General features: G+C 41.9%; 1 protein-coding gene across 2 annotated transcripts; it reads right to left on the reverse strand.

Annotated features, from left to right (window-relative positions):
• Nucleotides 1-682: 682 nt before the first annotated feature.
• On the reverse strand, nucleotides 683-10,755 carry CDO1 (cysteine dioxygenase type 1). Of its 2 annotated transcripts, none has more exons than XM_066181340.1 (5): nucleotides 10,439-10,755; nucleotides 8,179-8,256; nucleotides 6,142-6,299; nucleotides 3,561-3,746; nucleotides 683-1,446 (listed from the first exon to the last, which is right to left on the reverse strand). In XM_066181340.1, the coding sequence occupies exons 1-5, from the start codon at nucleotides 10,618-10,620 to the stop codon at nucleotides 1,382-1,384; spliced, it is 669 nt and encodes a 222-aa protein (XP_066037437.1). In that variant the 5' UTR covers nucleotides 10,621-10,755; the 3' UTR covers nucleotides 683-1,381. The 2 variants fall into 2 exon arrangements, with proteins under 2 accessions (XP_066037437.1, XP_066037436.1); XM_066181339.1 differs by having other exon boundaries at nucleotides 3,577-3,746; nucleotides 10,439-10,749.
• Between the last annotated feature and the right edge of the window lie 1,374 nt (nucleotides 10,756-12,129).

Here is a 12,129-nt window from a genome sequence, read left to right on the forward strand (position 1 = left end):
CAAAATCCAACTGGACATAGTCCTGAGCAATCTGCTATAGGGAACCCTGCATGAGCAGGACAGCCAAACTGCCAGCCTCAGCTCATCTCTCATACTGTCACACTTTCACAACAAGGCATAAGTTCATTCAAAAACAGTTACACTGCTCAAACATATTCTAAAAATTTAACACAGCCTCTCTGGAAATGGGGTCACATAAAGTAAATATTTTCTGGGCTTGTCAATACAGAGGGAAATATGTGACTTATCGTAACCCAATACTGATAAAATTTAAACTGCTGTCTGACTAACCAACAGTCACTTACGAGACTAGGAGAATTACAACGCATTCCCTACTTGGGAATATGTTATTAACTGCATTAAATGAATGGGATAGCCTCTGTGCAGGCCACTTGGCTGATTTTTAAGGGTTTAATTACAGTTAACTCTTTTCAAGAAGATTCTTTCCCTGTGATTAAATCTGGAGGATAAAACTAAACATCAGCACACTCAGTGACAGAACTCCCCCCTAACTTAAATTAAGTCAGGATTCTTTGCATGTTTGACATACTGCCAGCTTTCAGAAGTCTTCTCCAACAGTGTATACTTGGAAAAGATTTAGATGTTCATGAGAAATGTGGATTTTGGTAAAATGTGATGAGTATTTTAGTTACCACGAAAAAAAATGCAGAAAACTCTGAAATCTGTGCAGAAATCCAGTTTTATTTCAGTTTTCTTCTTCATAAGCTACACAGAATACTTTGGGATCTAGACATTAGCTGAATCAAGTATGATTAGTCTTCTTAAAAGTCAAATATCTGTGCAATCAGTTTTGCAAATCATCATGCATGAAGCATTTCTCTGTTCCTATTTAAAACAGGATCTGACAAATTAAATTGTAAAAAAAAAAAGGTAAAAATGCACAAAATTATCAAGATGGCTTAAAGCATTAAAACCTAAAAGACTTAATTAAAAAAAAAAGGTGCAGCTGTTAGTTGTATCTACTGTACTACCCATAGGTACAAGTGACTGGAAGCTTAGAAGTTTATATAGTTACTAATTCCATTGAGAGCATACATCCCCATAGGTCTATTGAGAAGAATCAGATGATGTTTAAAAACTCTATTTCTGATATTCTCAGTGTGATATCCAAGGTGGAGTTTAAAAGCGCTAGAATTAGAAAACAAACTACTTAATTCTAACAGGAGCCTAAGAAAAGGCATCTAACCTCTGAAGCAGGTTATGGCACTAGTTAGCTTAGTGTCCCATAACTGGCATTTGCTCGAGGAAACTCCGTGCGTGCGGTCTGGAGGCTGCCCAAGTGTACTCCAATGTACAAGGAATTGAAATTGATCTGGCTGTCAGCCCTAGCCTTGCAAGTCTTCTGTGCCTGGTTAAACATTCAGCAGGTCTTATGCAAATGCATGCTGATGCTTCTCAGTTGTTCTCCAGCGGCACTCCTGTAGCCTAAAAGAAAAGAGGAGAGGTTGTTGCTTTAAGGAAAGAGACTGTCACTGCCTGTTCTGTGGTCTCGTTGTGGACCTTTGTTCTCAGAGTAGCTCAGCATCTTAAAATACTTGGAGCATATATACTTTCAGTGCTCCTTGCAAGGATTTTGGAGAAGGCACTATGTGCCTGACAAAGTCACCGTGTCTATTGGCTCTGAGTGATAATGAGTAAGCCTTTGGTGGGACTGCTGAGGAGTGCTTCCTCCCTCAGGCTATCTTCTCTCCCTGATAGCCCACTCTACTTCATTTTGACAGAACCTGCTTGGATGTCCAGCTTGGAAGACAGGCTGCAAAGAAATACTGCCTCCCCCTGCAAAATTCCTGGCAGAAGAAACTGGGGTGCTGTGACACCCAAGACAAAATCAGTTTTCTGCCAGTGAACTTTCCTATCAGTAGTCTCATGGTTTGTACATGAACCATGCAGTTACTCCCATGGCCAAGTCCTGTGACATACAGACTATTTTTTTATTAAACCTATATAACTTATTGTGTATTTCCTGGAGAGTAAGTTAATCAAGACTTCATCATGGCCAGAGGCGAGAAATCACATGTGTTTTACCTACAAAAGAAGAACTGAATGTGCTTTTGTTAGGCTGATCTTCTCATTCATAAAAGGTACACAAATATACTTTACATTACTCTTTTGGTATTTCTAATTTATAGACCTCCCTGTAGGCCTCCCTATGTCCTTCTGTGATCTGGTGAGCAGAAGAAAGTTTGCTTTTCCAGTCCGTTCTCCAAAAACCAAGTCATTGAGACCAGAAGATTTTTGTAGCATTAAGTCATTTTAGGCAGCTGAGTGGTCGAGACTTGCTATCACCTTATTCTTTAATGGAATTCCATTTACAGGAATTCATGAAAGAGATCCAATGACTAAGATTTAGTTCTTTCCTGTAAGCCAGATCCACTTTCCCACAAATGATGAAAACAGTGCCAGATGGGTAGAGATCAGAGTAGGGAAACACTCCAAGCCAAAATATCTAGTCTCACTTACTATCTTATGTACTTAATATTCAATAAAGACTTAAAACAAGAAAAAAGCAAACAAACACTGAGTCCTTGCATGAATTTTGTTCAGAATTCTTCCACGTTAATTACATTTTAAAATCTGAATTTTAAATTCAAATTTATTTCTCAAGAACTTTTCAAACTTGGGAAGGTCAAAAATTTGTGTTTCAGCTGTTTGGTAATGTGACAGGCTTCAGAGAAATAATTCACATGGTATTTGTCAACTACATAAAACTTTAAATTGATCTGACTAAGGACTCACTCTAGGAAACTCCTGAGCACTGAATTTCTGGCTTCAAGAAAAATGTAAGTGGTCAGTACCAAACAAGACTAAAAAGTGTTTGAACATCTGTGGCTGAACATCCAGAATTAGTCTTTTCTCCACAAGTAAGTAGTTATTTTTCCCAATGCATGGACTAGTGCTGAAACCCTGCTAATCTCTCACATATGTCCTAGTTTGCTTGCTCCAAAAATGTTCTTAAGATTTCTTTCCTACCCAAATAAAATCTCATGCTATTGGCCAAGAATGCAGACAACACACAACAGGCCTACTCTTACCCTGAGAGAAAGTCTTACTCTGTGAATATTGTGATTCTGAAGAATTGAACTGATTAAAGAAGTATTTTCAATAAGTTACAAGGTTTAAAACCTCTTGAAATGTGATCCTTTTTGGCAGAACAGTTTCGGCAGGAAACCTTACACCTGACTAATGCTGGCCAAAATGATGTAGCTACTTCACACTTTCCATTGACTAGATTGTATTTACCATAATTTGCGCCTGCAGATGCTTAAGCAGTAGCAGATGTCTCATTAATCCCCTGTGCTCAGAAGGAGAGGTAGGCTACAAAACGGGGAACTCCACACAAGGGAAGTGCAACTCGACCATTCGAACAATATTTGGAAACAGGTTTTATCTGATCCTAGACGGGAATGGCCCAGGAAGGGCAGAGATGCTGACCCTTCTGCCTGTTCCAGGGCAGAGTCACTGTAGCCTATGCAGGCAGCAGGGCAGCCCCTCGAGCCTGTTCCCACAGGACTCAGAGCCTGGGGCTGAGTGAGGAGCACCACATCTTGTACTCACGCAGACAGTCCTTTCTCCAAACTGGCTGTAGAAGGTCATCGTGACTTTTTGCTTGTGCCCAGTCCTCTGATCAAAGGTGTTACAGGTGTCGAAGGGTGGGCTGTACAAATGCAGGCTAACAGCAGGCTCTGTGTGGCTTATGTTCTCCACACGGTGCAGGCCAATGGAGTCTACACCAGCAAAGGCACAAAATGAGAAGGTATGTTAGCCAGAAGATCCAATGAGGTCTCAATTGCCTGGAAAAAAATGCTTTTTATACTGTAACTTGTGAGCAAATAGGCATGCCCACACTTCCATGGGCAACAAGTAACCCAGTACAGGAAATTTGACTGCTGTTCTCTAACACAAATTCCTAAAAACAGTGGTAATTAAAAATGCGTTACTGCCTTCCACAGTTCATGTAATTTCTAGATTATCTGCCACATGATAAAGGCCAATAGAAATCCCCCAAAAATTAAGGAAGACAATATCATAAGTCTTTTTCTAGCTCTCATTCCCAAAGGACTTCAAGCTTATTTACTTTCCTAGGAGAGCTGTTGTTATACATGCTTCAGAAGCAGGATGGGGGCAAAATTGTGTTGCTAATCCTTCACAAGTAACAAGGATATGAGTCACATGTGCACTTATGGGCAATAATGGACTAATGGGCAGAGATATGGTGTCTTCTACTGCAGGCATCTGTTTCCTAATGAATCCTTCCAGTTTATTGGTTTGGAGAACACATTTTTCATTTGTTTTTTCTTTCCACTAAGGTGACTAATCAGTAGGGATTGACATACTTTCAGTCATGACTGAATAGTAAGCACAGTCAAGTTATTACTTAAAAATGAAGAATCACATCCATGAAACAAACCATGTCCATTCTACACTAAAATGGAGGTTTTGAGTTACTTAAGAGAGACTTTGAATTTAATTTATGACCCTGCTGTAAAAGCAACTCAGGCCTTTGTACTTGAATTTGTTATATAATACCTGGACCTGCATTGTGCAACATAGCCGTGGTACCGTGAGAGTCATGAGTACACTCTTTAACTCTGATTGGAAGCCCTAAGTGTTGTTAACATACTTTGTCTAAATAGAGGATGTAGCAGCTGGGGGGGAAAGTCCTAAATCTGTGCTCAACTAGCAGGGAACTCAAATAAACACAGTTTAGTAGGTTCTAACCCTTACTTACAAGAGCAAACAAGAAGTACGCAGTAGAATCATGAAGGCACTTGCTATTGATGCAGTTATGGCAATCAACACACTGTCAGTGTTTTCCTTCTGCTTGTTTAAAGTGTTAAACCAAAATATCTGTTATGAAACATGGCACAGATCCAAACAGCCTCAGAGGACTGGACACCAAATTTGTTTTAAACAACTGAGGAAGCTCTGGAAAAGATGCACACAGTCTGCAATTGTTGCACTGGAAAGAACTGCCTATGTAGGAAAACATGACTGAGAGGGAAAACCCATGTCTCTGGCATGGGAGCATCAGCAGATGTGTCAAGCCGCTTCTTGCATTTCCTGCCCTATCAATTTAGTGTTTTCACTTAGCATGGCAAAACTTCAGCAGAGGGCTGTACTACACCAGTCTTTCTCCCCAGTACCCTCACCCCGGCTAAGTTTGTAACCCAACATGAGGCTCCTTCTAGCTGGGAAGTTCCCAAGGCCAGCCCCACAATGTGTGTTCTCTAGTGTTTAACCCATGACATATAAAGCAGATGACCAGTTTGTCTGCTGCTTCACCTTTGTTCTTTTGAACTCAAGGTGGTCCAGCATGATGTGAAGTGTCTTTCATGCACCAGCACACATTACATCCAGATGGCAACTCCAGGATGGTCTCCAGCAAAGCACGAGGTGGTATTACAGATACACGTGATGATGGCATGGATTTAGGTACTTAAAGAGTCTTACTGATGGAGTCTTAGTTATTCTCAACATTGTGTATTTTTTCTGTAGATTGGGAATTTCAGTTTTGCTCACACTGCACTTTACCACTACAGTCTTTTGTTGATTTGGACAAGAAGTACAAGAAGTAGCACTGTTTCTGTTCCTGGCTGGTCAATTTATTAATTTATTTCATAGACAGCTTTTACATTTTCAATGTAAGTTTTCCATGACTGACTAAAAGGATTACTTCTTTGAGGGAAAAAAAGAAACAAAAAACAAACCAAACCAAAAAAAAGGCCAAAAAAAAAAAAAAGCAAAGTGATCAAGCTATCTAAACTTTCTTATTTCTTAGAAAATGCTATTCAAGTTTATGTTTATGTGCAATTTCAGATAATCATCAGGAATACAATGCTAAAGGCTGCTTGCGCTAGAGGAGATATTCAGTATACTAAATTATCAAACGATTTCTACAATGTTTCAAGAGTGAGTGAAAAGCACACTTTCGTTGTGGTTGTTTATTTTACTGAATCTAAATACAGGCTTTTGCAGAGTCTAAAGAGTCACATTCTTTAACTGCGCATAAAGCCATAGGTATTATAGTGTTAAATGTAGGAGACTAAAAAGCAGATGAACTCTTCTGTTAGGAATAGGACTCATGGACAGATAGTTGTCAAAACAAGCTTAATATCTTACCATTAATGTAGGCACATTGATTTTCCCTCAAAACTCGTTCTGATTTCTTAGTCATTTCACCATTTCCTTTTTTCCCAGGCCATTCAAACAGAGTCTCCTTTAGATTTCCCTGGAGGATCTTCATAAAGCAGTGTGAGTCAGTGTGATCATGGATGCTGCTATATATGTAAAAAGAACAACCAAACTCAGTGTGATATGCATATTTCATTTCAGTGCAAGACAGAAGATGTAGCATATTGTATGGGGACAAAACCTTAGAATGAAATTCCATTGCATAAGGGACATGCATTAAAGGATGTCTACTTAAAACTGCTACTATAGAAATATATTGAGATAAATTCACGTACAGCTGGATTTGGAGAAGAGTCAGATATTGGTGAGCCTATGACTTTGACAAGGAGAAATGCAAAGAAAGTCTGGAGAAAGGAGTAGGGCTGAAAATTTCTTCAGAATGCAGAAACTTCTGGGCCAAGAAACAAAACAATGCTTCTACCATGATCCCAGGCAGAGGCTGATATAAACTTGCACGTATACCTGATCTTTGCAAATCCACCCTGCTTGCTCCCAAAATGAGCTAATTCTGCTTAATTTTTGTAGCCCCTTTATCGCTGGAATTCACATGCATTGCTGAAAGAAAAAAAGCTATATTCCAATAGTACTAAATACTGGCATTTTCATGTTAAAACCCAACAGAATCTGGTAGGATTTGTTTGCTTTCTTGATCTCTCTTCTTGCTCTGAAGTGTGTTTTCTTTGCCACATTTAGAGATTACATATAGGTTAGATATTTAGTTTAGCATTGGTTTGGTTTTTTTAAGTACAGGACTAACTGTTATAGAAGTAAATGGAATTAGGACAAAGGGAGGGATCTCCATTCATCAGGGGCAAAGGAGAAGAGGGAATTTGACCCTCCAAAGTACAGCACTAATGAGTTTCAATCAAAAACTTAGTACTTGTACATTACTGGTTTTAGTTAACAAACATTAGGATTTCTTGCAAACTGAGAAGCTGAGAGAGCAGAACTTTCTTCAGGGACGGAACACAAATGCCACATTATCATTATCCTTCCAAAAAAACACAAGAAAATCTGACCACCTTCTTGCAGGAAGCAAAAACAACTGGTCTCAGTCTAGCTGTAACAAATGCCCATCCAACTTGAACACAATTTAACATAAATTACAGGCTGTGGGGGAGTAGCCCAGACAGCATGGAGGTGGTAAGCTCTGTTCCTATATTGCTCTATCATATTATGACATCCCCTAAAGAATACTGTACATGATCAATTGCAAAGAACAAAAAACTATTCCAGCATCTCCTTAGGTTTTGTATTTAGATGTGAGAATATTTGGTCAAAACCTGCATATTTTGCTATTGCATTTTTTGCCTTAGCCCACACTTCATGAAAGACCCTCCAAGAGACAGATTCTGCCCTGAGATTTCGTAGGACAACACAACCAAGTGTACAGTCTATGCACACAACTCGGGAGAACACATCAGCAATATGATCCATTTTGAGGAAAAAGATGGGATGTATGAACCTAGAGAAAGCTAAGCAGTTCTGGAAAGGGGCTCCCTCGTCACTATCTGCAGTCCTAATCCAAATCTACTTTTCTTATCTTGCCACAAAGGCAGATTTAAACAACCTGAGAGAACAAAGACTATTTAAACTGCACCTAGTCCTGCTTCTGAATTTGGGTGTTATATGGGTCTCTTGCATGGGACAGGTTGAACATAGTCACATCAATCACTGACTGTATCTATATGACTAAAAACTTTCTCTGACAGTAGAGAACCTTAGCTTTTGTAGAAAAACAAAGCATTTTTGAAAGTGTTTTTAAAATGGCCATGAAGTACAAACTTGCAAAAGTTACAGCAGATATTCAGGACTGCTATACTAACAGGAGCTCTGCACTGCTTACTTTCCAGACACCTTCTGATAGCTCCCATAGGACTGATTTATTTTTCCTCTATTTTGTAGGACATTGAAAGATATGGGGAATTCATATGTTTACTAAAATCATAGTCTTTGAATACAAACCTGCCATGACCTTCACCCCAGCACAAAATCATCAAGTTGAACTTTCCATTTCCATTATCCACCAGATTTCTTGTATACCTGAAACACAAAGTGTTTGCTCTTTACTGTACTAATATGCCTGTAAAAGAGAAAATTATATAAACATGTTTATGAGAGAAGGTTGTGACATACAAAAACGCCTTTTCTTCTGTTTTCTTGAAATCAAGTTTTACTTAGAAAAAATGAAATTTTATTTGTAAGTTTGGCTTTTTTTGGTAAAAGTCCTTTTTCAGAGAAGAAAAAGGAATATCTAATATTTTAGAATCATATTTCTTTTGAATTACATAGATGATTGGTGTTCGGGAACTGTGAGTCAGACTTAGAGTGGTAGGCAGGATCAAATCAAAATGGTTATTGAATGAAGTCACTTCAGCAGCTGGCTTATATTTAGAAACAGAGAACTGCAATGAAACAAGAAAAATACATAGTTACATTCTTCTGCAGTTCCTTTTCTGATATTCTTGGCTTTCCTTCTCTTACACAGAACTCATTTGTACAAAGCCAAAATAACAAAGAATGAAGATGTCAGACTTCCTGTACATAGTCCTCTTACTCTGTTTCTGAAAGTGCCATGTCTTGTATTGTAGCATTTTTATGTGGATTAAGCACCTGTGAAGGACATTTTGCCAGCATCTAAACAACTTCTAAACAAAGTTTATTAGAGCAAAATTTCTTTTAAAGTAACTTTTTATGTTTGTTTCCTTTAACTCTCCTATAAGCCTCCCCTGAACTGCTGATCATCTTGTTCTATTGAAAAGTTCACTAGAGAAGGGATTTGGATTTTACTTTATTGCTTCCCATTGCATGACCCTTCTGATCTGGGGCTGATGGTATGGTACAACAGGCTCAGTGGGACCTTCAGATTTAATTTTAGCAGTAGTCATGAGTATTTGCACTTCGCCAAGTAAAGAAAATATTTATACCTACCATGGTACACCTCAGTCTCACCTGAAAAATGCAAGCAAGGGCACACAGAAAGTGCACTGATGTCAATTGAATGCTTTCAAATTAGTATCCCCATAAATCCACTCTATTTTACTCAAGAAAGGATGCTCGCAACAAACTACTTTCAAAGCAAACATACACTGCCTCTCACTGCATCCACAACCTGAACACATAATATGTAGACATATTTTTCCTATGCTGTCAGAAAACAAGTAATCAATGCTAGCATTCGACAGAACTTTTCAAGTGCTGTTATTTCTGTACAGACCTGGCTGCACAAAATAAATGTATAAATAATGAGTAATAAATAAATAAATAAATACATACATACATAAAAGGTTGCCGTGCGTACTTCCAGTGTTAACACACTTTGTTTTCCTGATTCTTAGTTTCCTATGTTACAAATGTCATGATTTGCTCCAAATGGAAGACACTCACAGAGAAGTGAAAGGCGGCTAAAAAGAGTCAAGCTAGAATGATGCTTTCACTATGGCACAGTTAGAGAAGAGAGAAGGAAAAGTTTTGGAGTTTGGGGTGGCTTTTTGGGGTTTTTTTTTGGTTTGGTTTTTTTTTTTTTTTTTTTTTTTTTTTTAAAGAAAGTACTCGAATGAAATGTGTATATCTTGAAATTTAAGATAGCGAACCCAACAGTGGCAAAGATAAATCAGCTGCTAGCAGAGCAAGAGGGAGTTAAAACCGTAACAGGTATTTCCCTTCCCGGCGGTGAGCAGCAGAAAGCCTCGATCTGCACTACGGCGGAGCACGGGGCAGGCGGCTACCGGCCTGCCGATAAGGCAGGGCTTGCAGACACGCACCGGCTCCGCCACAGACACCGAGCACGCCTCCTCAGCGCCCCGCGCAAAGCCCGCGCCGCCGGCGTGCTTCTCTCGGGTTCTTTCTCCCAACTTTGTTTACGTCTTTATTCGCTCATTTCGGTGGCTCCGGCTCCTCGCTGTGTCCCCCCCGGGCCGCTGCGGCGGGGCGGCCGGGGAAGGGGGAGCGGGGCCACCGCCCGCCCGTGCCCCGGGGCCGCCATTGGCCGCGGCCGCCCCGCCCGCTCCCCGCCCCCGGCTCCGCCGCAGCGGCCCCCCTGCGACCCCCGCCTCGCGGCCTCTGCCCTTCGGCCCCTCGGTGCCGCCGAAAGGGCTGTCGGCTGGGTCGAGGCGGTGGTGGGAGGGGTTCGCCCTGCGTCCCTGCTGATCGTAGTTCCCGTCCGCGGCTCTGCCTCGCCGCCGCTTGCGCGGCCTGGGGCTCCCTGCTCCGTGGTGTTCTCTACCTGTACTGGTCAAACTTGGCGTATTGCAACCACTCCTCGGGGTTGCTCTCGTACGACTCCATCAGCGCCTGGACCTCGTCCACGCTGACTTTGTCCTCGGCGAATATCTGATGGAGGATTCGGACCAGCTCCTCCAGGCTCCGCGCCTTCCACATCTCCGTCTGCACCGGCCGCTCCATCATCGCAGGTCGCTCCCCTGCCGCCACCAGCCGCTGCCCCTGGCCGGCCCCCGCCGCCTCCCTTTATGCGCCGGGAGGCACGGCGGGAGCCTACCACCGCCCCGGCGGGCGGGCCCGCGGCCAGCTGCCCGTCCCCGTTCCCTTGAGCGCGGCCACCGACCCCGGCGGGCGGGGGCAGCCGGACGCGGCTGCAGAGGTTCCTCGCACCGCCCGCTGCTGCTGCCCCTCCGGAACCCGGGCGAAACTGGGGAGGTCGGGCCGGCGGGCGTCTGGAGTTCCGGTGTCCCCGGCGAGAAAAATAGGAGAAATGGCTACGGCTACCGGGCGGAAAGCATCTCTCTCCCTCTGCCAGGGAGCGCGGCCTGCCGCTGCTCCGTTACTTACACGTTGGTTTGAAAAAATACATTTAAAGGCTCAGCTGAAAAGCAAAACAAGACACACAGCTATTTAAAACACAAAAGTTGTCTATAGACAGCCTGCCCGTTGAAAGTGCTATTTCTTAAAAGCCAGTGCACTCTACAGGAACATTTAGGGCTGCCACAACCACTAGCACTCAGAATGACAGCCAGAAACAGAGAATGGGACAAAAAAGACCGTGCCAACACAACAGACCGTCCGCGCACTCCTCAATCTATCCAACCTATATACTCGCAGCAGAGCAAGCAGATGCCACGCCAGCCATCTCCTTTCCATTTCAGCTCTTAATAAAATGTTGATTAATGATGAATTCTGGCAACAGAATTCACTACACACCACAGAACAGTGTTCTAAGAAAATCCATCTATTCTTTCTTGAAAAGCAAAAAAGGTTCAGCTCTTTAGGTCTGCCTTATGATTCTGGAGCTGGAAGCAAGCAGACTGGTGGTTTGAGCTGTGGCTCAAGGGTGCTCACAACACTGGCAGCTTGCGAGTTCTCTTACAGTTACATTAAGGGATTTTTAGAACACCTGCTTTCTCTTCCCTCTCCCTGACCCGTACACAAAAGTACAGACATGACAAAAAGAAGTGCCATTTATGAAGTAAAGCTCAAGAGGCTGAATTAATTTCTGGCTTCACTGCAGTAGGGAATACTTTCCCAGTTTTAAATGGGGCTGGAATCTAGCACACTGGAGTGAAACACAAATCAATGTACCGAATAGGTACATTTTCAGCCCTCATTCCAGAACCTCTCCTGGCATGCAGAAAGCAGACCCTGCCTTACCAGTATTTTGTAAAGTATTGTTGGTATGTGTGTGTGTGTTTGTGAGAAAGATCTGCAATGATTGCAATATTTTTTAAGGTCTGAGAGAACCTAAGACTATCCCAAATCTCTTAAACACAACCTTGGCACTGATCTCAGCAGCCATATCCACTTTTCCTGGGCCAAATGCAGGTAATGAACACATGACTGCCCTTGGTAACTTTTTCAAAGTCACAATTAAGAATGGGTCTTCTTTCTTAATGAAACTTGCCTCTGGTGTATTTTAGCTATTGGTTGGTGGTCTCAAGAGATTGGATGGGGAAGCAGCACCTT

The sequence above is a fragment of the Chamaea fasciata genome, unplaced genomic scaffold (genome assembly GCF_029207755.1).
Source record: "Chamaea fasciata isolate MVZ Bird 193981 ecotype frontalis unplaced genomic scaffold, bChaFas1.0.hap1 SCAF_4, whole genome shotgun sequence".
In the NCBI taxonomy this organism is placed as follows: Eukaryota; Metazoa; Chordata; class Aves; order Passeriformes; family Sylviidae; genus Chamaea; species Chamaea fasciata.